The 27900-nt window shown below is 49.4% G+C and overlaps 1 protein-coding gene across 7 annotated transcripts in view; it reads right to left on the reverse strand.

Annotated features, from left to right (window-relative positions):
* TMEM150C (transmembrane protein 150C) overlaps nt 1-27320 on the reverse strand; it is a 29254-nt gene extending 1934 nt beyond the window's left edge. The window contains exons 1-8 of one of the 7 annotated variants that reach the window (XM_030491318.2): nt 27268-27320; nt 26991-27099; nt 9298-9382; nt 8231-8284; nt 8077-8109; nt 7909-7976; nt 4682-4809; nt 2099-2276 (exon numbers count right to left, since the gene is read on the reverse strand). In XM_030491318.2, the coding sequence (XP_030347178.1) occupies nt 2099-2276; nt 4682-4809; nt 7909-7976; nt 8077-8109; nt 8231-8284; nt 9298-9377 (541 nt within the window). In that variant the 5' untranslated portion in view covers nt 9378-9382; nt 26991-27099; nt 27268-27320. Of the gene's footprint in view, nt 1-2098; nt 2277-4681; nt 4810-7908; nt 7977-8076; nt 8110-8230; nt 8285-9297; nt 9383-12803; nt 14838-15153; nt 15283-20801; nt 20882-26990; nt 27100-27267 lie in introns of those variants that run through there. The other 6 variants (XM_030491313.1, XM_030491316.2, XM_030491317.2 and 3 more) reach the window with 6 other exon arrangements.
* Between the last annotated feature and the right edge of the window lie 580 nt (nt 27321-27900).

Raw genomic sequence — 27900 nt, forward strand, 5'->3', positions numbered from 1 at the left:
TGGATGACAGTCAATCCATCCAGCCATCATGAAAGGATGAACATGGTGGTCAAAGATTGAAGGGATGTCAGGCATCCAACAACACCCATGGAGAGCAGCAGCTCTCCTATACGGACCAGGGCTTCCTGATCCCAATTCAGGCTGATAAACGTCTACCTAATGGCTTGTTTGAACACCCAACTAGCCAGTGACAGAGCCAGCGAGCTGGGGATCTGGCTGTGGACCCCTACCTGCCAGGAGCCTCCCAGCAGGAACTGGAACAGATCTCTGCGCCGGAGGCAACGGGAACACCTTTCAACCTGTGCAATCCTTCGTTCTCTTCACATCACGTGCAAAATCATCCCTTTCTGTGAAATCTGGAAGCATCAATCTACATAATATGGCATGTAATACTGAAAGGAAAAAAACCACTGTCAGAGCCAGAAACTGTCCTCCAGGCTCGTGTACCTGTGTATACTACTTGGACCACACACTGCCTGGCATAAGGGTCTCACTGCTTGCTGTGTCTTGGGTTGTGCTGGAGTACTCCATAAAATCAGATCTCAGTTCCACTGAAGCAGAGGACACCTTCCTGAGCTGGGGACCTGCCCTAGCCCAATGTGCATCTCTAAACCTACTGGGTCTCCTACCTCAGGATTTCCTCTGCATTCCAAGAATGCAGGATCACACATCTTCACAGGTAAAACAAACAAGCAGTCTCTCCCATGCTTTAACTGCACAATGCAGGTAATCAGAGACGACTCTTCTTGGGCTTAGTGTAAGCAATCAAAGCTTCATTTCAGCAAACAGCATTCTGTGTCTGGATTTAAGGATCTTCTACTTTCCCTGTAGTGCAAGAGTTATGCACAAGCTGCATGGGATGGGGAGCCAGCCCCAGGCCCTTGCAAAGCTGGGGCTGGGGGGAAAGAACAGGACTCCCGCCTCAGCCTGCACCCCTCCACAGAGGGCCCAAGGCATTCAGCACCAAGCAGGCGGCTGGGCAGGGCTGGGTGCACCCAGCATGTCAGTACAGGAGCAGCTATGCCCTGGCTTACCTGGCTGCTCCTGCTCTCAGCCTGCCACAAACCTCCAAAGGTGGCAGCGCAGCAGGAGCCCCGCTCCTAGCATGCAGCCCTGCCTACCCCAGACACACACTGGGGGAGCTATGGGCTTGGGGCAAATGAGGGGAGCACCACAAGAGCCAGGCAAAGTCCCACGTTATGAATGCCAAAGCATGATGCTGAGCTATGAATTCTTCCAAGGAAGCTTAAGAGGCAACTGGTAGTACATCTTCACACCAATCTGCTATTCCTATGGACACTGGCTGAAATGTTCCAAACCAACCAAGTGACTAAGGAATTGTTCCCCAAAGAGGGGAATTACCTTATTCCTCACCATTTATTCCTGCCTTCTTGCTTATCCCAGAGCTAACGTTGATGCAACTATGCAGCGAATGGATCACCTTAAACAAACACCCAGGGCACATGTGGCTGGAGTGGGGCTGACAGGCACAAGGTGGAGAGGAAGCCACATGTACATCCAGTCTGAGGGACCACAGGCCCCACAGCCCAAATCCCATTCATAAAGCACCTAGTCTTAACCCGAGGTCCACATGACCCAGCAAGCTTTTACTGTGATAACCGTCTTAAAAGGCAGGCAGAGCTGGATGCAGAACCCTGGAGCATTTTAACACACACATCAAAATCTTCTTGTCTTCAGAAACCTGACTTCTTTCCTTGTTCCTTTGTTATCCTGAGAATCTTTATCTCAATATTTTGCATAATCTTAAATGCTACTGTGTACGGTAAGCAGTGGTGTCATTACATCACATAGATACTATTCAATATTGTATAGATACAATTCAATATTCAACTTTGGATACCACTAACATTTAGAAACCTTTATGAAGAAAGAAAGCCCATCTATGAAGCAGTGCATCCTGGAAAAACACAAGTAGTAAAATGAGCCAATCATAGGATCATGTCATGAAGACAAGCTCAGTAGCATTCCTAAATGCTTCAAGATCCTAGGACACATGTGAGAAGAGCCAGCACTCCCTGCTGCAGGGTGTCAGACACGTATAACACCCAGCTTCCCAGGGAGCAGGACAAAAGGATACAGAGCACCACACAGAGGGTGATGCTGGCTGACAGGGCGACTCGTGGAATCCCGACTTTCCGTCCCTCATTCTTCAGGTTGATCTTGAGGGTGAGGGCAGACTGGATCCAGCACGCCAAGGTCCCAAAGCCAAAGGTCAGTGATGTGCCCACGTTGTGGATCTCCTCATTGCTGGAAAGCTAGGAACAAAAACAAACAGTGATTGTTTGGATGCAACAGGGATTATTTGCTAGCTACCTTGGATTGCTGCTGGGGTGGGATAAAGGAGAGTGGGAATCACTGGGGTGCGAGACAGAGATGCTGCATCATTTCTTCTGGCAGATGTGCAAGGTGTAACATAATCAAGATGAGCTGACGGCTGTTACAGTCAACCAGATCTTCTGCCCAAAGCCCAAGCACAGTGGAAAATGCAGTTGCTTGGTGACCGTCTCCACAGCTCCCTGACAAGATTCGCTAATGCAGAGCTCAGAAACAAATCCTTCCCTGGCTAGATGTGATGGCCAGGACAGGCAAGGACAACCTGCTGTGGTCTTGTACAGCTCTATGCAACGGATGCAAACTGCAACCTTCAGTGGCAGCCCCATGGAGCAGTGCTGCCTGGGGCAAAGGGTAGCCACAGCCCCGAAACCTCCATTGAGCTAGCACAAGCCAAAACACAGACACATGCTCCTGGTTTGGCAAGTTTCTCCCACCGAAAATCTTGACTGCCTGTTCCCTCTCCTGCCCATCCTTGATCACTGGGGTCTGAGGCAATATGAACACAATCTCTGTGGAGTGCAAGTGCTTCTCTGTTCCTTGGGCCCCCGTGTCTCATGGGGCTCAGTGACTGTGCAATACTGCAAGGCAAAAGGACAGACAGGTTCAATAAGCAAGAATCTGCAAGGAGAACCCTTGAGGCTGCAAATCCATTCAGGAAGTCCAGCATGGACAAGACTTAAGCCAAACAATTTCCTTTTTCCCCTCTGCCTCTGAGGCTTTTCTAGAAAGTCTGTAATTCCTCCCTGCAGCCTTGATTCCTGTTTGGTCATTTAACAAACTCCTATCAAACAAGACACAATCTACAAGGTAACAGTCTAGTTACTGAGCCTTCACTGATCCCTTTCCTCCCTACCTCAAGGTTTCTTTCAAGGGTAGATCCAAATCACAGTGCAGGCAAAAATGGGATTGAGCGGCCCTTCCCAACGTAGCCTACAGTGCAAGGGACTCAGCCAATAATGTCCCGCTAACACACCCAACCTGTAATTTTCCAGAAGTATGATTTCATCAGAAATATGCCACATTCAGCTTAGCAGGCAGGCAGGAAAAAGCATGGACTACGGTCTCATTACCACATGTTTTCCTGGCTTGGCAAAAGATCTAAGCAAGGATACAGGTAACTAACAAGTAATTAATTCAGAATTTCTAACCAGACATGATTCAAAGTACCCACTTTTAAATAACAATCATTTGCTCTGAGGAGTGAAAAAGGAAGGAGAGGTTGAAATTGCTTTTTAGTGCCTACTCTGTACTAGAAATACTCTTCCCACATCTGGACAAAGCTGTTACAAAAGCCTCATACTTCCTAGCTGGGAAGTTCTCGTTAAAATACAAGACTTGTGCTGTGGAGTTAGGAAAATCAGGTCCAAACCAGCCAAATTATCTCACACCTCAGTCAAGAAAAAAGAAACAACCAAACAAGAAGATGACGGCTGTAAAGGACAAAAAGTTCCTGCAATTCTCCACGACCCAAACAGGTACTCAACTTCCACAAAACAAGTACCTTTTCTGTACTGGCAGGAAAAACAACTCCCTGCCTGCAAACCCAGGGAAGAAGCCAGCCTACACTGACCTATCTCTGTTCCTGCCATTATTGGGGGTCACTACTTACACGTAATGCGAGAGGCAGAGCATTAGAGACAGCAAAGGGATGGGGAAATCCAAGTGCTACTGCGTTGATTTTCACTGCAGACCTAACAGACACCCGTGATCACAGTGGACACACAACCCTACAGCGCAACGCTGAGGCACTGGCAGCTTGTCTGTCTGTCTGCCTGTCTGTCTGCAGCAACGCTGCAGAAAAGATCGAGAACGGAGAGACGGCATCCAGGCACCCCTCACATAGCAAAAGTCCCTCTCGTGGCCAGCCTGAGGACAAGCAGGAGGGAGATTCAAACAACGTGTTTTAGAGGAAAGACACAGAACTATTTGCTAACTCTGCATGGGCAGCTGTGCGTCTCTTTGCACAGATGCATACATAAACTTCCAGCTCGATCCTTTCCTCAGGACCATCTATGCCAACCCCCAGGGCTCAAGAGATTGAATGGGTTCTCTGCTCTGGCTTTTGGCAGGTCAAGTGTAAGCATGCTGGTGCAAATCATGCTGGGAACACGTAAAAAATGATTGTGGCCCTTCATCTCAGCATGTTACTTGGAGCCACATAAGCAGCAGAAAGAGGTGGCGGAGCAGATACCAGACGGGCTGCAGCACAGCCAGACCCATTATCTCCCGAGCTCACATCACAGGTAGCTCAAAGGCCTAAGCAGATCCTCACAGTAAAAGGAACCTCCCAGTACAGACACAGCAGCCCAAGCCGGGAGTGCAGTACCTGGAAGTTGCCGAGTAGGGTCATCCCAAAAGAGGCTGAGCATAACGCCACCAGGCCGCTGACGTTCAGCCAAGGGTTTAGCACCTTTGGCTTCAGCTGAATGAAGCGCAGGATAGCCATAACAAGTACTGAGAAGGAAACAGAATGCAAGGTGTGTCATTAGGTAGAACATGCAGCAATAACCACCTGGCTGGGGACTCCAGGACCCCTCACCCTCTTTCCACCCAGAGGGCAGAGCTCACTGCAGGCTGCCTAACTTAGTGCTTCTGCATGTCTCTCTCTCATGGATGAGATTAAGCACAGGAAGCATTTCCCTTGTAATCCGGTTACGCCAAGCTCCCATGCTTCCTTTTCTCATGGTGTTTTTTGCCTAGGAGCTGGGCTGCAAATTTTCTGGGGGAAAGACCACCACCTTCCTATTTGCCTGTGGAGCTCCTAGCACACAGTCTATCACGTACATACCATGCATTCACTTTACAGCAGCTGGGCTTCCATCAAGTTTCATTCCACTCATGAGCTCTCTTGTGGGAGGTACATCGAACTCCGCTTGTATTAGAAAATGTATGAATGACACACACATATTTCTGCAGGTTTTACACCACAATGCCCACTGCCTCTTCTCCTCCTCTGGAATGTGTCCCTGGTGCCATGAACATAAGCCAAAATATGGCACTAATGTTCTGGGAAAACTGGAAGAGCAGTCCTTTCAAGTTTACAATTAGCCCAAACACTATGATAAGTTATAGGATGCATGATATATATGATACATGATACATCATATGATATGGCATAACCCCAGGAGATAGTCACATTGTATATTCTTGCCCTCCCTAGGGAATGCTGCATGGAACACCACAGAAAGCCAGGCAATCAGTTGTCCTTCAGATGGGATTCAAACCAAACCACTAAAAAGCAATACAGATGAACAGGGATATTTACTAGTTGCTGCCAAACGCCTTCTTATGCTTATGCTCAAACTGATAGCATGCAGGTCATATTGCAAATTGTCTGTGTGAATCCCATCAGGCCCCATAGACTTGTGAACATTCAGCTGGTACAGCTGGTCCATTACAATTCCAGTGTCCACAAATGGAAGGTCACTGTTCCTGCACAGACTCAGGGGACCGTACAGCCCAGGGTCTATCAGTGTTATTAAAGACTGAGGCAAAAAACCTCCACCAAATGCCTCTGCTTTATCTTAATGTCTATTAGTCAGGTGACCATCTTCAATGACTATCAGTCCCAGGTTTTCTTTAGACCTCTTGCTATTAACATACTTTAAAAAGCCCTTCTCGTTGTCTGACACACTACTGGCCAGTTTCAACTGAATTTTGGCCTTTTGTGTCTTCCCCCTGCATATAAGAACTACAGCTCTGTAATCTTCCTGCAAAGCCTGACCTTGCCTCCAGAGATCATACAATTTGTTTTTCCTCTTATGCACCACAAGGAGTTCCCTGTTCAGCGAAGCTGGTCTTCTGCCCCACTTGCTTAACTTATGACACAGTGGGATTGTGTGCTCCTGTGCTTCTAAAAGGTGGTTCTTAAAGACTGACCAGCACGGATGGACTCCTAAGCCCTCAAAAGCAGATACCCAGGGTACTCTGCTAAACAGCTCCCTGAACAGCTTAAAGTTTGCTTTCTTGAAATCCAGTGAGAGATTTTGAACTCAACCATTTCATGATCACTGTGGCCAAGACAGCCGCCTACTGCCACATCTCCCACAACACATTTGCAGTCTGGAGGTTCCCTGGTTATATTTCCTCTTGTCATGGGAAGAAGCAGCAACAAAAGTCTACAGTACAGCACAGCTTCATAAAGCCGAATGCCTTTTGTTTGCCTGCCCTTCTTCACACCAGCTGCTCTCCTCACACTCGTGACTGCTATCCTCATGTCCATACAAAGCACATGTTGAGTGATCATCAAGCCAATTCCTGACCTTTCATAAAGGCCTTGGACTCGCTGGGACTTGGTGCAGGTCCACAAAGGCTGCATGAACAGAGTGGTCTGCAAAAACGGGACCTTACCTGGAAGCAGCTGCAAAGGCAGGCATGTGTGTACTGCTGTCAAACAGCCACGTTAACGTAAGAAGTAGCATTCTATGCACATGTTGGTTTAAGTGTTTGGGGGGGCAGAAGTTTAAATCATATCATGGTAATCACATTGCACTGGGTGTCAGGCATATAAATAAGATGTGTGCAAGATCTGGCCTTAGCACAAACTGAAGCCAGAATTATTTCTACTAATTGAGATCCTGGCTCAATAGGTACACCAAGATCCAAGCTTGAAACAAAGCCATATACAGAAACAAGGCATAAGGATGCCTAAACTCCACTCTCGAGTGATACTTGAAACAAGGAAATTAATGTAAAAGTTCATTTTAAACATATTTTACCAGGCTTTACATCTCAAGCCTCATTTTCATTATGTCAGATTAAGATTGTTAAAGTATCTTACTAGTGCATGTACAGGTCTGGATTAATTTCAAAGCTCAACTTAACTGAATTTCCCAGGTTTCTGAGAAGAAACATTGTACCTTCCACAAGCAGTAGGGGTGGAACCCACACTGACAGAATAGCTCAGAGCAAACTGTAAATCACCCCATACAGGAAAAGATAAATGCAAGTACTACTAAAGAAAAGCAAATCAAGGAATGAATTATTTGCTGTTTAAGTCTGGGATAATTTGCTCAAAATACATACAGGTGAAAGTAACAAACAGTTTTAAGAACCAAAACCAGACAACTTTTTCAAGTACTTTTCAGATATTTCTTGTCTTTATGATGTTTCCTCTTACTTCCACTGCTGGAAAATGCCAGTGAACTTCCAAAGATTTAGTAATGGAATTTCAGAAGGGGTGAGGGAGGACTTCAGTATGGATGTTGTTTTGCATAATCAGTTGCTTCATTCGTTGATATTCCCATGCAATTATCTCACATTCACAGCATACAGCAAAACCCCACCATACAACGGAAAACACCGATTCAAGGCCAAGATGAGACAACTAAAAACATGAGAATAAATCAGAAACCAATAAAGTCCAAATGCACCCAGCCTGATTCTGCCTTTCTACAAATGAAGACAAAGCGATACCGTCTTAATCAGCGGTAATCGCAAGTTTAAATGATTTCACACCATCAAGAACAAGATGTATGGGATATTACTTATGTTTCAGTGACTTCTTAAAACAAATCGTGAGAGAGAAAGATACATTTCCCTGGTGGTTCCTACCTAGAAATGCCGCCATGTTCATGACTTGGCTAAACACGCAGCTTGCGGGAGGCGCGTCACCTGCAATACTTGGGAAATACAAAGTGTGTCATGGTAACTCTAGGATGGCAAAGACATAAATAACAACCATTAGTCAGAACAGTAATTGGAAGAAAATCATCCACTTACCTTATATAAGGTGGTCTTTTGGAACCGGGTGTCCTAAGAGAGATAAATGCATAGGAACACAGATTCAAGATTTTCTTTGCCATTTAGCTTTTTCACCACTTTATTATTCTAAAGAAACAAGTGATTGACCGTAAAGCCCACAACCGGCTCTTACCTATCTGGTACATTTAGTGGGATAATTTTGTTATCCTCCACTGCTATAAAGTACCTGTATAAAAAAAAGAAAGGAAAAAAAATAGATGAAAACAGTGCAAAACCCCATCCTGGCTTCAATTCAAAATATCCCTCAAACACCACATTAAATGTTTCAAAGCTCACTGTAAGGACCAAGCAGAGGCAGCCTGTGTTCCCCTCTGCTCAAGCAGGCAGTTTTGCTCACTTCCCAGCCTAACTATGTGCCTTTCTTTGTGTTGCATCTGTTTTGCATGGTCAGGTAGACAAACAGGGTCACTGAACTGAGCTGCCTTAAAAATAACCAACCAGGTGAATGTTTTCATTTTTAATCTGAATAATTTGATTCATCTGGTTTACCTTGGTGCCTCAGCAAAAAGCTGTTCTAATACAAACAGAGAGGATGGGACAAGAAGAACAACAAGCAACAGGAGTCAGACAAATGGTTTAAACTGCCCCTGCTGCTGAAAATTAACATTCACAGGACAGCCAAAGTCATATCCTACAATACAACTGCTTCTCAAGCTGAGCACAGATACTGATTGCACATTTATCACTCCCAAATTCATGCTGCAGTGGTCCGCCTTCATTCTTGGAGAGACCCCACCTCAGGGAAATGCACGTCTTGTGGGCATTTTTGTATGAAGTGAGAAAGTGAGGTGTCAGCATTAACAACGCTGGCAGGTTGTCACTGCGGTGCTGGATGCTGCAGATCTTGAGTCTGCACCCCAAAGCAGGGCCTAAGTGCTTCTCCAAGAGCTCTGCTCAGTCATTTAAAGACAGTGTGATGAAAGGGGATTTTTGCATTTTTGTCTGACTCCTGGCCTGGGGAGCACAGAAACTCAGCGAGAAAAATAATGAACCTCCAGGCCACGAACTGGCACAGACTGGCCCCTGCCCCTGTCATTTGCCTTCCCAAAGCCACAGTAACTCAAGGACAGAGCATTCCCTAAAGACTCGCCATACCAAGAGGCAGCCCACACCACAGCAGTACTTCCAACTGCCCCAGCCTAACTTGCTCTCTCAAATTACCAGCAGAAGGTAACTTACACTATCCATAATCCAGCTGATGTAAACACGGTAAACACAAGAGGCAAAAACATCCACACGCTGTATTTCTTCCCATCCATACCTGCTAGAAATGAAGAACAAAGTAAAATCAAAAGAAAGAGGGCAGAGTTACGCACCCATCTCACATACACACCCCCTTCCTTTGAAAGCAGGAAGAGCATCCACATATGCCGAAGCATCCCAAGATGAAGCTCCTAACAGCCAGGCAGCAGGCGCTGCAAACATTTCATACTGTCATTACTGGCATAAGGGGTTAAGCTGCTACACACAGGCACCCTCATCCGCGCTGTGCATAAAAACCAAGGCACAAAGAGCCTAGAGTTGTGGAGGGGGAGACTTCTCAGGCACACCTACAGAATTTGAGTGGTTTTCTAAGTACTTTTCTCCAGTATTTAGCACAAGGTGACACTGCAAGACCCGCAGTGCTAATTCCCTGCTACTTCCCATAGGCACAAGGCAAGGCAGCCTCCTTCCCAGGATCATTACCGATTCCATACACGCTGCCTCAGCAAAGCCTGCAGCATGAAGGGAGAAGGATGCACGTGCTGTTTCCTCATGTCCACAAAGCACGTGATCAGCTCCCATCCTGGCTGCAGCAGTCAGCTAAAAATAGCATTTGGCCGCATCCAGAGCAGAGCCAAGCTCAAGTGCCAGCACCCAGAGCACCGTAAGGACAAGGCGCTGCAAAGAGGATCAGCTCTTGACATGTAGGCACTGTGAAATCCTGCACGGGGCTCAGCATACACCACCTCCTGAGGAAGCATTTGTCCCCTAGGCAAGATCGTACTCAATGAGCATCTGAGATGCCGGGGCTGTTCCTGTAACACGTGCAACTCAGAAACGCTGCTGTGTTGTGGACACACAGTCCTGTGCCTTCCTGTGAGTTCTTTGACAACGGATCAGATATTTCCTCATGCTCTGGCCTCCTCCGTAAGTGTTCCTCCAGGCACCGGCATAGCCAAGAGACACAAACAGAGAGCAAACAATGTGAGGCTCAAGGCTCCAGCGCCTGCTTTACTTTCACCACGGCACTCTGCAGCCTCCTCTCTCATCTGCCTGCTACAGGGCAGGCACTTCCTGGGGTCACTGTGGTCCCCACAGGACAGCGAGGCACCCCTGGGTGCTAAGACAGCTCAGTGGCCTCATCCAGGTCCTTAAAGCAACAACTCTTCTCTTTGCTCCAGAGAAGAAAGAAATTGTCCTCTCAGCTCCCCTGGCCTTCCTACATCTGCAGCACAGGGGCCATGGTCTCTCTGTGAGGATCCACAGAAAAGAGTAAGCCTCCCCCCTGTGTCACAGCCAGCCCCCCAGCTCACCACTCCCACAAGACAGCCATGGGCTGCAAGGGCAACACTGGCCAAACACTGCTTGGGTCCCCAGCCAGCGACTCCTGCCCGGCCCCACAGAGGCAGAGGCTGAAGGAATTGAGGTGAGGCTCCCCAGACCCTGCAGAAGGCATGACAGCCTCAGGTCTTCCCGTCTTCCCTGCACATCGCCTGGCAGGGACACAGAACAACACCCTTGCAGTACGCCGAGCCACATCACACTTGAACAAAACCATGAGGCCAGGGTTTGGTACCGTCTGTGCAGATAGCCTCACGTGAGGCTGAACTGCAAACACTAAAAGGAAGAAAAGCAATCAGATAAGGTCTCTTCCCTGACCTGGGAGCAGAGAAAACTGCAGACAGGGAGCACAAAATGATGCAAGTATTAAGTGCATCAATTTAAAAGGCAGTCAGCTCCAGCATGTATATAGATTTTTAGCACAGTATAACAGATCAGAAGAAATTATCAGTGAGAGCGGACCCATCTCATCCCTATTTATCTCCTCCTGCACAGGAGACACAAAGCGTTTCATAGCTCTGTTCCCCACACAGCCCCTGCTGTAGCGGTTGCAACTATTCTGCGAAGCACTGCCATTGCCTTTTCATTGCCCATCAGCATGCAGCAGCATCCCTTAGCTGGTGTTGGCTGTTGCTCTGGTACTGGGAGACCTGTACCAGCAATGTCCTGGTGCTGTGGCCCTGGCAGCAGAGTCCCCAGGTGCCAGTACACAAGGGAGCCATAGCTGTAGCCAAGTTCCCCACTCCTGTCTTGGCTGAAAGGAAGCAGGCAGGTCACCTCCTGTTACAGCCTGTGTTTCCTCTGCAAGGTAATTACTGCTAACCAGTGCTCGACACTCCTTTCTCTAGTGGTGGATGGACTACACCAAGGTAACACAATTCTTTCAGGTCAGAGGATGGCAGATCTTATGATTTACCCTTCCCCTTTGGAAAGGCACAAAGGATTCATTTACGCAATAAAAGCAAATAGTAGCCATAACACTTGTCTTCATTAACCGTATGCCAGAGCTCCTCCATGTTCCAGCATGCCTCCCAGACAAGAAATAGCAGCCTTTGCAAGCTATTTCAGCATTGTCTGTCATGCAGAGAGCAAGGTGGCACAGGACTTTTATGGGGCTTTTCCCCCAGGCAGAGCAGCAAGTCAGCACACAAAGAGGGGGATTCCAGACCAGGATGAGGTAGAGAAATGCAAAAATGCTGTCCAGATAACCATTACTCTGTGCTGAGCTCTGCAATGGAGCAGGAGTAGGTCTGGAGCTCAGCCTCATCCAAGTCAGTGTGACACAGCCACAGATTCACTCCCTTGGAAAACAGCCCTGTGTTTAATATTCACTGTGCCACACGGAGTCCCCTTCTATCGACCACTAACAGAAAATGACATCTGAAATCACTGCATATTAAATGAATGACTATGGCAGAGCGCAGCATCCCAATGGGAGGCCAGGTCCATAGTTCAGAGAAACACATTCATTTCAGCTGGTTAAAAAGAAAACACCTAGAGAACACATTCCCTGCACACCTCTCATCACGGCTGGCTGGTCTCACACCAAGGAGGAAGGACAGCACTCCAGGGAGCGTGGGGCCAGGTCTTTGTCAGAGCTCACTGCAGCCAGGGCTGGAACATTTTGGAAAATAGGTACTCCACATCAGGCCAGCCAGCCTTACAGGGTGCCGAGCTCTGTGTAAGCCTGCCTCTCACGGCAGGCAACAAGAACTGGCTAGGAAAGGATGTATGTTCCCTCCTCTGACAGGCTCCACATAGAGGCATGGGTGCAGGACAGCATGAGCAAGTATTCTCTGGCATACCCTTGGAGGAGAGCAGGGAGCAACAGCTGGACCAGCTGGCCCCTGCCAGCCCACACAGGAAGAGCGAGCTGCCTGCATCTGGTGGATGAAATACCAAGAGCAGGAGAGAGGGGTCCCTTTCCCCCCTGTCCCCACATGGCAATACCTTTTAATGCTGTCCATCGACATATCCCACACGTGTTTAAAAATGGGCACTTGTGCAGAGAAAGGTTTAAACCCAGGACTCAGCTCCTGCACATTTCTCATTTACTCCCTCCTGTCTTATTCAGGTGCCAAGAACAAAGTTACATGTAACCTCACTTCCTTCCAAAGGAGAAACCCCAAGCACATGCAAACCTGCAACTAGCTTTGCACTAGTGCTCAGTGGACATCACTCTCAGCAGTTCCCTTCGGATTAACTTGTCCTCTTCAAGGGTGACCCCGATGTTCACGTCTTCAAGCTGAGAGACCTCCGTGCATGCTAAGACCAGCACCTGTAACAGCAGACAGGAACAAGAGCACGAGAAACCCAAATGACAGCCTCCCCTGCAGCACCACAGCAGTTTAGCCAAAATAAAATGCTGAGAGCTATAGGAAAAATACACTAAATTCTCCGTGGGAAATGTAGAAACAATTTCTTTAACGGATAATTGCTCCACAGGGATGACATAAAGCCAGCCTTCCTCTCCACAGCTCTGTTCTGCATTGCTGTCATGACCAGTGATGCCAAATCTGAGCAGTCAACTCCAGCTGGCGACAAAAGCCATCTTCACCGGCCCATGTTTTCCCACATAAACCCACTGCGCCCAGAAGACAGTTGGTAATTGCACGAACCCATTTGTCTTCCATTTTTAAGGCTTGCTCAGTAAGCCTTCAGCGACAAAAAACCTTCGTGGTGCAATGGATCCCCAAGGCTAATAAAAACACGTTTCCAGCTTCACAGCTGACCCCAGCTAGAGGCAGCCCACCTTCCTGAAGTCTAGCACTGTGGTTTTCCAGTCTCTCTTGACTCATGGTTTCACCCCAGCATTGCAAAAACCCCATCGAGGTGCACTCCTGCTGCCAGTTATCATGGGTCAGGGTGCGGAACTGCAAAGGGTTTCACATTAGCACCGCCACAGGGTGTGTCTTGAGAATTTCTTTTAATACAGGCTTACTCCCTTATCTTTATTCCCATTTTTATCTCTAAATCTGTTCAGATTGTGTCAACTGTTTGCTCTGCTTTTATTACCACTGCCCCACTACACCCCCTCAACCAATTAAGCTCCCATTCCTCTAATGTACACACTTCAATTACAGCAGGCAGCTCACCAAACATGCACTGCCGCTTGCATTTAATGTTGGCATCTTAATTTCATCCGCCAAGCAAAGGTACAAGTTCTTCCTGAAGTTGCTTTCACCAAAGAACATAAATGTAGAGAAGGACATTAACAGCGTCATATGTCTTTTTTAAGACTAGAGCATGCATTTCAAGGGCCCATACACAAGCTGCATAATAAGCCAGAGCAATGCTCTTGCATTCCACAGTGTGAGGCCATTGCGTCATTTCAGAGAATAGGTACAGAGCCAGAAGAACTGGGAGAAGGAGGACGCTGTCCAAAACAAATGGCAAGTCATAAAGGATTGCTGCCAGTCAGCAACAATCAAAGGGAACAAACACAATTTGTCTTTTGGAGGAGCCCACTCTAGCTCTCCGTTGCACTTAAAAGCAAAAATAACCACAGTCACTTGATACCTAATCACTGTAACTGAGCAGATACAAACCAGCACATTACACAACCTGCCACCCACAAGTCACAAATGCCAACATAACAAAGCAGAGCATTTTCAGGTTTATCTCAGTGTTCCCAGCCTGAATGCACAATGAGAGAGACAAGGCATACGAAAGACTTGTAAGTAATAACAGGAAAACAAAACAATGGGATAACAGGAAAAGAAGCGATCCTGTCCGTCAGCAGGGTATGATGCTCTGCTTGTTCCAGGTACCCACCTACCATCTCAAGGGTGCACAGAAATGCCATTTTCATTCATTTATATAACAGAGGAATGGAAAAAGGTAAAAACATCTCTGGGTTGCACATGGGGGAAGCAGGAGATGCTTCAGTAATCCTGCAACAATTTTGAGAGGCAATGCTTCCACCCACAAAAACATCCGCACATATTTCTTGTCTCATTTCACACACTGTAAATACATTCGGCATACTAAGGAAATGGTCGGGCCAACACAAACCTAATGGAGATAGGGGAAGTGTACCAAAAAAATGGAGCCTTTTAGTCACCAAAAAATGGGAACAGATTAGGCTGTATTAGCATCTGCTTACCCACACCATCACCTAATGAGGGTGGTAAAACACTGTCACAGGTTGCCCAGAGAAGAGGTGGATGCGCCATCCCTGGAGACATTCAAGGCCAGGCTGGATGTGGGTCTGGGCAACCTGATCTAGTCGAAGATGTCCCTGCTCATTGCAGGGGGGTTGGACTGGATGACCTTTGAAGGTACCTTCCAACCCAAACCGTTCTATGATTCTATATATTCAGCCTTTCTGAGTGACTTGCTAAGAAGACCATGAGACCGACAGCATGTCCTACCCAGAGATACTCCTGCAGCACCATTGGGTCCCGAGGCCAGCATCACCTCTCTGCACCCTACTGTCATTCAAAGTGTGCCCTTGGCATGCTGCTTCCTGCTCCTGTACATTGTACTTACAGGCCATTTAGGAAACAGTGTTGAGCTGCTGTGTTGCAGCCAGAGGTGTCGACTGTAAAATCTTCTGGGCTGACTCTGCCTTTCTCACATTTGGCATTGCACAAACCAGGCACGTCCTGCTCTAGGCTCCTGGATGTTATAAAAGAAAAATTAATTTGCCACAAAAAGATTATTTTGTTATAAAAGAAATAATTTGCCACTTTAGGACCAAAGGAATCTTTTGCGAGCTTTGACAGTGCTGCGGTCTGACCTTTGCACCTACACTGGCCCACGCTGACTTCCATGAGGTCCCACTCATACCATGAGCAGGGCTTGGGCAGTCATGGCCCTCAGCCTGCAACAGGCAAAGAAGGCAGAGGCAGGAGATAGGTAAGGCAGAATTACATACCCAGTTCAGACAGGAAGAGCTGGGTCAGCAGGCGGTGAAACCAGCTGGGAGCAGACACAGCTTAGAGGGAGACTCACAGCGAGCTGAGGAGCATTTGCAGGCGCTGTGTGTTTGTCTGCTCCATCCTACTTGGCAGTGCCCACTGAGATTCAACCCTCACAGCTCCTCAATGACCTCAGGAGCTGCACGAGACGGGTGGCACCAGCCCCTAGCAAATCCTCGCAGTGCCAGTGCGTTGCACTGCCCTCATCCCCGGGCAGATGCCTTACTGCCTCTCCAAGAGCAGAGGTGCTCAAGACGGGGGCCACTTTAGCCAGAGCTCTCCCAAGATGCAGGGAAGCCTCTAGCAGAGAGTCTCAATGCAGACCCAAGGCCACAGTCCCACACCATCACCACAAGAGTGTATTTTCCCCTTGCACGATTAGCCAACCCTTCGGTCTGGGATGCTTGTGAGAATGGTGCTTAGCCCAAAGTCCCAGCTAAACCCCAAAGTGAAGAGTTGCTGGAAAATTATGAGGGTTATTTATTTCCTTATAAAACAAAAGACAGCAAAGCTTTCCCTGTGCTTCAGCTATGCTGTGAGGAAAGAGTCTCTTGAAAGCATCTCCTTGCCCTGCAAGTAGTACATAAATACAGACTGGTGTTGTGGCGAAGCCAAGAAAGCCTGAGGCACCATGCAGACAGGCTGCCCAGTAATCATCCTCCACCTCAACCACCCCAATCTAATAACTGCTGCCTGAACCAGCAGCAAGCAGAACGGGTGCTTCCTCCTCCCATAAGGTACAGTGATGCCGACAGTGTATTAACAGATTGATAGGGTCTGCGGAGGTGTTTTATTTCCAAAAACATGAATGCCTTCAAGCATTTCTAATGTGCATGAGCAAGCAAAACAACGATACGCATTACAACGGAAGGGGGTTGCTGAAAGGTTTGTCCCATTATCAGGAAAACAATGTAAGCATTGGGAGTGGCGAAGAACACGTCACAGGGAAGTGAAACCTGGTGAAGAAAGAGACAGGTATGTCATGCTGATTTACAGACAGCTTTGAAGGTAAGGAAAGACAGACTAAGCCCAGATGAGCAGATTGTATTGAGCAGATATTCCTGGTTATATTGTCTCCTTCTCCTGTAGTTTATGGAAGAGATAGTGCATGACCTAGAACACCAGAACAGTTCCAGGTTTCACTCCCTTTGCGACCTTGCCACTGTTTCTTCCCCAGAAAACACAAAACATACACTCAAGCTACAGAGCTTCCCATGCAGTGTAAGCAGGGCTTTTGCCACCTGTTCATCTCATCTTTCACTTCTCCTGCCCCTTCTACCCCCCTTTTATCCACTGCTTGGAAGCACCAGCTCCTTTCTTCACTGCATTTTGCAGCTCTATGTTCTTGAAGAGATGCGCACTGTCCCCACAGCAGCATTCCCTTCAGTTACACGAGTGAGCACCACTGGTATTTACACCAGCAGCAGTGCAAATACCAAGCAGTCTGCACTTATCAGCCATGGGGAAAACACCCAAGGCCTGTGAGCTTTAAGGGACTGTGGCACAGCACACTGAGCTTTCTCAGGACAATTTTCCCTCAGCAGCCTATTCAGCCACTACTCCCACGGCAAACCGAGGTCCCCCTTCCTTCATATGAATCACCAAAGGCCAGCATTGAGGGTGTCAAGGGCATAAACTACCATGTCAGTCTTTTGGCTTCAGTTAGACCTGTGGGAGTCATTCACCCTGAGACAAGTAGAAGATAAGCAACTGTACATAGACATTTCTGTGTTCCTCCTCACTTCCTTGCCAGCATTCCTTACTTGTAGGAATTAGTTATGTTTATTTACTGGTCTCCCAGGCTGCTGCAACCATAAATTGCTTTTTGCAGGGTGTTCGGGTGAGCTACAGGAGGAAGGTGCACACAGCATTTCACTTCATGCAATCCTTTTGCAAACACAACAGAGAGGACCAAAGAAGCTTCCACCCATTAAAGAGGAGTCAAGCATGCAAGCCTGCTCTGACCAGACTCTCCATCAAATCCAGAGCACTTAAAACTTCTGCTGTCTCTTGAAATATTTTCAGAGACAGACTTTTCTGTAGCACAAGAGACAGCATTAAACCACTTCTAAGAACATTCATCTGGGCCAAGACCACACTGGGGAGACTCTCCCTGACATCAGTTACCACGGGACTGCCAAATCCACCACTAAGCCCCGTCACTAAAGGCTGTGTCTACACAGTTTACAAACACTTCCAGGGACAGTGACTCCACCACTGCCCTGGGCAGCCTGTTCCAATGCCTGAACACCCTCTCGGTGAAGAAATTGTTCCTAACATCCAATCTAAACCTCCCCCAGTGCAACTTGAGGCTGTTTCCTCTTGTCCTGTCACTTGTTACCTGGGAGGAGAGACCGACCCCACCTCACTCCATCCTCCTTTCAGGTAGTTGTAGAGAGTAATCAGGTCCCCCCTGAGCCTTCTCCAGACTAAAGCCCCCAGCTCCCTCAGCCGTTCCTCACACACTTGTGCTCCAGACCCTTCACCAGCTTCGTTGCCCTTCTCTGGCCCTGCTCCAGCACCTCAATGTCTCTCTTGCAGTGAGGGCCCAGAACTGAGCACAGGATTTGAGGTGCAGCCTCACCAGTGCCCAGTACAGGGGATGGTCACTGCCCTGGCCCTGCTGGCCACGCTATTGCTGATACAGGCCAGGATGCTGTTGGCCTTCTTGGCTGCCTGGGCACAAGCTGCTCATGTTCATCTCCATCAATCAGCACCCTCAGGTCCTTTTCTTTTGGGCAGCTTTCCAACCACTCTTCCCCAAGCCTGTAGCATTGCATGGGGTTGTTGTGGCCCAAGTACAGAACCTGGTAACGCTCCTGTGGTAACAAAAGTGATGGGCCACTATCTCTTCTGGCTCAGGCAGCCACTACTACTAATCCCAGCAGTTCCCCATGGGGCGCAGGAAATCAGGGAGGGCAGAAGTTCTTTCCCCAGCTACCCGGATCTGTCTCAGCTCAGGAAATCAAAAGGAGGATGTCAGGTGCTCCCCCCACCATTGCAGCAGACTGGCAGCAGACAGTGCCTTCCCGCTGCTCCTCACAGGAGAGGCAGTCAGGCCTCTCCTAATGGCACCGGGGAGCACCTCTGCCTCCCGCCCCACGGAACCTGCCAAACATACCCTGCTCTACAGGGGAGCACAGCTCAGCAACCCCTGGGTGCTGGGGAGGAGGCCTCTGCTTGACTGCGGAGCAGGCAGGGTGGAGGGCGGGCTTCCCTCCCTCCGGTCCTGCACACAGGAGCAGCCCTCCCTGAGGGAGCCAGGGCTGCATGCCTGCCAAAGGCAAACACTTCTCGACTGCGCAAACAGCGCTCTCACAGAGACTGCTGCTCCAGTAGGCACCTCTCCCTTGCAGGCATGACCATCCAGAGGCAACCTCAGCATTAAAAATCTGCACTAAAGCCCATGCAAGGTAATCTGTAGCTGCTTTAACAGTTCCCTTAATGGCTTTTGAAGCTTCAGTCTTCCTTGCCTCTCCTCCCTCCTTTCACTCACTGCACCTTTCTCTCTCCACTTGTTCCCAACGTGCTTTGCTTCCCTTTCACCCCTCTTATCCACCTTCATCCCCGCACTTCAGGTGACCGTCTCTGCCACCTGCGGGGACCCAGGCACCTAGAGACCTTTGCAGGTCTTCTTGAGACAGCAAAAAATACCATTATTCCCATTTTAGAAAACAGGATAGCAAGTTGCTCTCCATGAGGTCACACAGGCAATTGGTGGCACAGAGGAGCCATGCACTGAGCCCTGGTCCAAGCCCTCTACTGCAACAGCAGCCTCCTTACCTGCCAGCCATCCCCTCTCACAGTTTATACTTCTCAGATTCTTGCATAGGAGCATCTCTCCCATTTCCCACAGACCCTTCTCTGCTTCTTTGCTCCCACTTATCCTTGCAATCTCAGGCTGCCCGGAAATAGCTGGGGGAGGAGAGGAAACCATGCACAGGAGATTTCTTCCAAGAAAAAGCAATTGAAAATGTTGGTGTTCATACAGGCACACATCCCTGCTCTGCATCTGAAAAGCAAACACTGCAGCACAAGGAATCTTAGATGGGGAAATTAAACAACAGCACTGACTTCTACCACCCGGGCTTGGAAAATGCCAACAGCTGGGCACGAAGAAAATAATTTGACTTTGAACAGTGAAAACAGGAGCCTGATGTTTGTCAAGCAGATAGGAGTACCTGTTCTGTACACAAAGGCAGAAAGTCAGCAGGAAGAAGTCTCCTTCTTTTAGGCAGTTTTACACATTTGAGCAAGACACAACAGGCAGTCAGTGTGCTAGGATATACCTTTCACACCCTTCCCCCACCCCATATTGAGTTGCTATTCATAATTAACCATACAAGTGTACGGTTGGTTGGCATAAGGGCTGTGTGAATATTGATCAAACAGTCCTTCAGGTCACTTTCCTGAAAAGCTTTGTTAAAAAAAATAATAACTAAATAAAAAGCAGGAGAGAAGGTTACCTCAGTATTTCTCCAACCTTTACAACCCGACAGCTCTAAATCAAAGGTCTGACACAAGCATGACAGAGAAAAAGATAAGACTGAGATCACAAGTGACCCCATCAGCACCCTGGGACATTAGCACCCAGCGTCGGCTTTTCTTTTTCTATTGCTCAGAGGCAGGATCTCACACTTCCTTCCCTAAGGGACAGCAGTAGAGATGAACAGCCTTTCTTGAAACCTCGTCCCTCCTGCATCCCAGGCATCCCAATAGGATTTGCAGAAGGCAGGACCTGCCCCCCTCCACAGCCTCAACCCAGGCAAGTTTCTCCACAGACCCATGCGAAGAGGCGCTGGCAGCAACCTGGCAGACGGTCCTGCAGAGCCCTATCACCACCACCTCCCTCAACCCCGAAAGGATGCCACAGAGGCGCTCCTGGGGAAGAGGGACGCCGAAATCATGACCTAGGAGCTCTCTCCCACAGCACGCTCCTTCAGGCCCGGGGTTAAGCGGCTTTAGCCCTGTTCTCCACCCTGCGCCTACACCAGCAAGCTCCAGGGCGGGCGGACAGACAGCACCGGCACTCCAGCTGCTGCCGGGCGCTGCGGCACCTGCCGCCGGCCCCTCCAGGAGGTGAGCGCTCGCTATCGGCAGCCCGCCTCCTTCCCACCCAGACACACCACGGCCGGCGGGGAGGAGGGCGGCAGGCCCGGGGCAGGCAGAGCCGGGGGGGGGCCGCGCTCCCACCGGCCGCTGCCGGGCGGCTCCTACCTGCGGGCGGCTCCGGTGGCTGTGGCGGCGGCTCCGGCGCCGGCGGCAGCGAGCGGGCGGGCGGAGGCCGGGGAGGGGCCCGGTAAAGGCCCGCCCCGCCCCGGACGGGCGGGGACTGCGGGCAGCGCCGCGGCGGCCCCGGGGAGCCGCGGGGAGGGGTGGAGGTGCAGCCCGCCGCGACCTGAGTGCGGGGTTTGGGGCGGTGAGGAGCGACCAGAGCGCCGCTGGCACCTCAGAGCACCCCGCGGGCGTACAGCCATAGCATCAGTGAAGTTGGAAAAGCCCTTTAAGATCGTCAAGTCCAAACCATTACCCCAGCACTGCCAAGTCCACCACTAAACCATGTCACTAAGTGCCTCATCTGCACAGTTTATGAACACTTCCAGGGACAGTGATTCCACCGCTGCCGTGGGCAGCCTCTTCCAATGCCTGAACACCCTCTCGGTGAAGAAATTGTTCCTAATATCCAGCCTAAACCTCCCCTGGTGCAGCTTGAGGCCATTTCCTCTTGACCTGTCACTTGTTACTTGGGAGGAGAGACCGACCCCACCTCACTACAACCTCCTGTCAGGCAGTTGTAGAGAGCGATCAGGTCCCCCCTGAACCTTCTATCTCCAGACTAAACCCCCCAGCTCCCTCAGCCGTTCCTCACACACTTGTGCTCCAGACCCTTCACCAGCTCCGTTGCCCTTCTCTGGCCCCGCTCCAGCACCTCAATGTCTCTCTTGCAGTGAGGGGCCCAGAACTGAGCACAGGACTCAAGGTGCAGCCTCACCAGTGGCCAGCACAGGGGGATGATCACTGCCCTGGCCCTGCTGGCCACACTATTGCTGATACAGGCCAGGGTGCTGTTGGCCACCTTGTTTGCCTGGGCACAAGCTGCTCATGTTCAGCTCCGTCAATTAGCACCCCCAGGTCCTTTTCCTTTGGGCAGCTTTCCAGCCACTCTTCCCCAAGCCTGTAGCATTCCATGGGGTTGTTGTGGCTCAAGTGCAGGACCCGGCACTTTGCCTTGTTGAACCTCATACAATTGGGCACAGCCCATCGATCCGGCCTGTCTTCATCCCGCTGATTAAGATTAGAGCCTCCCTATCCTCCAGCAGTTTTGCCCCAGTGCTATCACTTATGAACCAACACAAGACAGCCACCTGCCTAAATCCATACTAGCCCCCACAACTGAGCTGTTACATTTCAGCAGTTTATTGGTATTTTATATACAGTCTTTCTAGCAGCCAAGAAACGCTCCTTCACCCTGCACCTTTGGCCCTCATGGCATGCCCTGAAGAGATTTCATGGCTTTGACCTCTGGGGATTACAAATCCCTCAAAGCACAGATCCTCAGAGCAAGTGCAGCACGAGCAGGTCCCCTTGAGCCCTTACGGAAGTGGCTGCACCTCCACAGTGGTGGCACTGCCAAGGCAGAGGACAGCCTCTCTTGCAGAAAGGCAGCTGCTGTGTACACTTTTCGGTGTTTTAAAGGCTGAGGGAGCTATTTTTAGAGCTGAAATAACATTCTTCCTGCTCTGGTATTTCAAATCTTGTGTTATCCTGAACTAATAAATGGTTCTTTGCACCATTTGCTTTTTGCAACCCCACAGAGTCCGGAGATCTTGGCTAGGTTTTCCCTCTGCGTGCACCTGATGCTGCCCCACAGCGCTGCCACACTAAGGTGCTACAGGCCATGACAAGTGACTGCTGGGCACGGCTTTCCTTGGGCAAGGAGGTGCTATTACCCCCACACCACCAAGGCAGGCCCCAAAATCAGGTGCCTGGAAAAAAGCATGCTTGCAGTATGCATTAAGCACATCCCCAACTTAAGGCTTGCTATGATAGCAAAAGTCAAGCAATCTCACTTTAAAAGTAAAGAGCGGAGGTCTTTGAGTTCAATAATCTCTGTCTTTCAGCAGCCAAGGCTGAAGAAAACCTTCTCTCAAACAGGCAAGAAGTGACAGCGCTCAGCCCCAGTGATTCTGGCCAGAAAGGAAAACCCAGCGACTAATCAGAGACCGCCTTAGTCACTTCACCTCCGCTGTCAGCCAAAGCTGGAAGGAAAACAATGCAGCATATGGTATTTTAAAGCAATTTCAGTTTTTATAAACTCAGAGTGTCTGAGACATTTTGTTCACAGCTCTTTTTTGAGCAGATGGTGTCCCTTCGAGTGCTGGAAAATGCATGATGCTGACAGGCCCACCAAAGACCTCTCACAAATTAAAGAAACCGTAGCTTAAAGAAAGGGCACAGCCTGGGGACAGCAAGAAGGAGCTGCAGCCCACCCAGTGCAGGACACAACAGGGTGCAGGGAGGCACCAGCCATCAAGGGGTGGTGCTACATGGGTCCATGGGGATATCTCCTATAATCCCTTCTTCACAGACACCACGGGAGGAGCAGCCCTCTTCCCATGAGCCCTGTCCTGCAGCATCCCCCTGCTAAGGGGTGTGCGGATGCAAAGGTAGGGAAGTAGGGCATGTGGGCATTCTGCTTTTGAACTGCATCCCATAGCAATGCAGGAACACTGTGTGTCTCAAAGCCTGCTGCAAGCTTACCTTGGCCTGAGGGAAGTCTTTCCTTTTCCACATCTCCACCGACCCCACCTTGGCAAAGATGAGTAGCCACAAGTACGTTCCCTCATCTCATTTGGAGTTACGCCTGGCTTTCCAAGGGGTGGGTGTGCTGGAGGCTGACACTTGTGTCCCTCCTTCCTCAGACCATGGCACAATTGGAATGACACAAAAACCCAAAGACACAATTGCAATGGTGCCGGTGCACAGACATGACAACGCTCCTGGGGCACTCTGAGCAGTGCATGACTTCTGCCTCAGTCCTCTCTCGCTTTTCCTGCTGGGCCACTCAGGCCCACTGGGGATGTGCCTGGCAATTGGAGTGGCCCAGAAAGGGGACCTCCTCCAAAGCAAGCAAATGTTCAAAATGATGGCTTTGCTTTCCTGTCCTTAATATTTCCTCCTCTTAATGCCTTACAGCATGTGCACCTTCCCTGCCCAAATTTCATCACATCAGTGCTCTGCACGGGGACCGAACTGTGTGCCACCTCTGCATCCACTTTCTTCTAGCAACAGAGAAGTGGGAGAGCTGAGCCCCCATGTCCTGACAGCAAGTAGCAGGATCAGGCCTTGGAGGTATTTTATTTTCCTTGCAGACCTCACTCGCAGCTCAGGAAGAAACAAAGCAACCTCATTCCCCTCTAACTGCAGTCCGCTCCAGGGTGATGTTACCACTGAAGACTGGATACGGTTTTACTGGGCTGGGGGGGGGGGGGGGAAGTAACACAGAGGTGAGAAAAATGGAAAAGAGAATTGCTTTGAGTTTGCTTTCATTCCTGGGAACTGTAAGTCTTGGGAAAATAGATTTACCCCCTGGTTTTCCTGCCCTGTTCCAAAGCCATAGTGAGGCCTGGCAAGAAGCGTTGCCCACCCAGAAGCACGAGTGGCAGGGGAATGGGGCAGCAGCAGCCATCAGAGGTGCTCTCTACCCTGATGCATGGGTTAAATACAGTGCCTAAACAACTGTTTCTCAGTTAGTGTTAACCCTGATTTCATTAGCCAGATCATGTCTCATCAAAGCAATCTGTTCCTTTAGCCAGCTTTTTAAATATTGTGATAGGCTTCACTTCTCCAAATGCTGCGTTGCTGAACGGATGCCATCAGGGCATGTGTGCGCTTGGCTTGGCACTCACGGGTGTTCTTCAGCACGTGCTGGGGAGGCACACACCTGCAAAGTGCTCTCTCTCATCTGAAAAGATACCCCCAGATCCCAGCCCTCTGATATGAAGCGCTTCCTCTTCCCTTCTTGCCCACGTGATCCCAAACTGAGAAAAATTCACCTGGATTTGGGACTGGAGCAGCAAATTGAAGGGACCCATCGAAGCTCGCTGCCAGAAAGTGACACCATTTACATGGTAGGAGGAAAATGGAGAAAGTGGATACAAAAAATAATTTTCCTATAAAAAGAGAAGTCAAAAAAATGATGGCGAATACATGGAATAAACAGGACTTGCCCATGAGATGGTCAGGGTCCTAACTCTGCTGGAGCGGGTCCAGAGAAGGGCAACGGAGCTGGTGAAGGGTCTGGAGCACAAGTGTGTGAGGAACGGCTGAGGGAGCTGGGGGGTTTAGTCTGGAGAAGAGAAGGCTCAGGGGGGACCTCATCGCTCTCTACAACCACCTGAAAGGAGGCTGTAGTGAGGTGGGGTTGGTCTCTTCTCCCAGGTAACAAGTGACAGGACAAGGAGTAACAGCCTCAAGCTGTGCCAGGGGAGGTTTAGATTGGATATTAGGAAAAACTTCTTCACCAAAAGGGTGTTCAGGCATTGGAACAGGCTGCCCAGGGCAGCGGTGGAGTCACTGTCCCTGGAAGCATCCAAAAACCGTGTAGATGGGGAAGAAACCTGAAGCGCTGGTGCGTGCAGATGGGAGCTGCAGCCTGGCATGTGCGAGGCGTGATTTAAACATCAAAAGCCTCCAAACCATCTGGTGGGCAGCTCTGCCCACGGAGGGGCACCCCAGCTCCTCCTCAGACCCAGTGCTTTGCTAGGTTTCAGGAGGTTTGGGTTTTCCCCCTGTCTCCCGCTGCCTGGCGGGGCTGGCTTTGCTGGGTGCACACCCCTGGGTGCCAGAGGTCTCAGCTCCTGGGCTGGGCACCACGGGGCCAGAGCCACTGTGGGAGCTGGGGCATACAGGCACATGTTAGCAAATGCCTCCTTTCACACTGGGCTCTACTTTTGGTTCTTCTTTTCATTCTTCTTATTCAAAAGAAGATCTTAAGGGAAATTGTACCTTGATTCCCAGAATGTGGTCAAAAGGAGCCACATAATTCCCCGTGAGACCAGTTCTGCGTAAGAATACAGCTACAAAATAGTTCAGGAGCAAAAATATCAAGTTTAAACAAGTCCAGCCTGGCCACACCTTTGAAGCCACACTCCAGGAGCTGATACAGCCTGAACCATTAAAAATCCCTCCAAACTGAGAGCCCTCCCAGCTACAAACACCCCAAACATCAGCTGACCAAACCCCATAGTCTGTCAGCACATTTCCAGCCTGGCGTGGACTCCCGGGCTCAGGTGGACACAATTCCTTTCACAAGACTTTCTGTTTTCTTCCTGGAAGCCTCCCACCCCAGCCCCATGATGCGATACCTAAAGTCAGGCCGCATTTCCCATCTGCTGGGCTTATTCCCAGAAAGCCACGTTCTGGCTACTGATTTCTGGGTGTGAAAATTTATCAGTGCCAGCCAGGGGACAGCAGTTGCCTTGCACTTGCAAGCCATGGAGGGAGATAAGGATGCGGACACCACCCCAGGTTACAAGGGCACAACAGAGCCACAGAAATCGGCCACTGCCACCCCAAGCAGCCTCCTCTGCATCCCTGCACCCCTCCAAGAAATCCCCACTTCTCTTCAATGCCAGCACCCTCCCTCTCACCACAGCCCCTTTTCTGAGGTGTAACTCCAGCACCAGCAGGTTTTGCTCCTGGGGATTACCTGGACACAGCCCAGCAGAGATGGGGTTATAGATGGAGCCTGAAAGCTCCTCCATAGTCAGCTACCACAACCTCGGCCTCACACCACACCCTGCAGGCTGTGTTTGTGCACAGCCCTGACGGGGTTTCATCAGTGTTTGCGCAGCCAACTACATGCTGTAAGCTGCAGCTGAAATCCTTCTTTATAGCAACTGTGCCAAGCCCCAGGGCAGGTATAGCGTTTTCTTGAGCCACCCCACCACAGAAAGCAAGTGACCTGCTCAGGGGTTTCTGCTGTGGAAGGAAATTTCCCAAGGGCCCCACCAGTTCTGGGATAAAAGGTAAAAAAGATTCAGTCCCTGCTGTGCGCCAAAGCTGAGAGCCTGGAAACAGTGCAACCTGCATGGGACAGCGTACAAATACCTCCTCTTCTCAGTCCTACATGAAGTTATTCCAGATGGTTTAAAATACCAAGAACAGAGACAAGAGACGATCCGGCACTGTCAGACCATCAGGTCAAGAAAAGTTTGTCTGTCACTGTATCCTTGGCTTAGCCTAGCCTCCAGCCAGCCACCCTTTTGTGAGCAGTCCATCAGTGCTTTTGCACTGCTCAGAAGGTGCTAGTGGGGTCCTTGACTGCCAGATGAACAGCAGTGGTGCCAAAGTCCCCAGAAACGAGTGCAGCTCATGCCTTGGTACCCACCTTCCATGACTTACCCTCATCCCGGCACGCAGCTGCAGGTGGATCCTGCTCTTCCTGCCTCCCAGAGACCCTACATCTTCTTGAGGAAGGGGAGATGACACTAGAGAATATGGCCAAAAGGATTTCCAAAATAAACAGTAAGCTCAAAACAACACCCACCTCCCTCCCCCCCCAAAAAAAAATCAAAAAAATAAGCAACAAAGGAAATGTATGGAAATATTCCTTGTTTTACCAAAATTCAAGGCATTCTCTTTAAACAAATCTAGTTTTCCTGCAAAAGCTAACTGATATTTTTTGATCAACTCCACCACGTGGAGAAGATTCATCTACGGAAACAGGAATTCGGGTAGTACAAGCTCCAAGATTAAGACATCTGATAGAGGAGCTTTCCCTTTTCTCAACGATGTTTGCTTGCTTTCAGTTTTTCAAACCCAGGACTAACTTGCTAATGAGTTCAAGATCTCAGCTCCCCGAATCCCACTGGATCTTATACTGGCAGGGTTGGGGAGGGAAAAACCTACCTTGTCGTCATTTCAGGTAGTCAGAGAGGTTCAAAACAGCATGTACCTCTTTGCAGGGCCAGTTGTTCTTCTTACATCATGCACGTGACAGGAATTGGCTTAAGGAAGTCCAAGTAATAGCAGTACAAAAGAAGAGGGAAATAAAAAAGGATCTAAAGCATGATAAAGATCAACAGGAAGATGTGTATCTAAGTGCCTTTAAAGCACATTCACTGCAGTTCTTCAGCTAGGAAATTGCACAAATGAAATGACGGGAGCACCAGTAAGATCAGGCATTTGCGCATCTTCCCGCTTCACTCCTACGATCAAACATCAAGTCCAAGCCCATTGCATGCATGGACTTTTGCTCCTCTCCAACTGCCCATCAACTGCGTGAAGGAGGAAGCAACAGCGCTGTTTTTGT

Source organism: Strigops habroptila, chromosome 7 (assembly GCF_004027225.2).
Source record: "Strigops habroptila isolate Jane chromosome 7, bStrHab1.2.pri, whole genome shotgun sequence".
Taxonomy (NCBI): Eukaryota; Metazoa; Chordata; class Aves; order Psittaciformes; family Psittacidae; genus Strigops; species Strigops habroptila.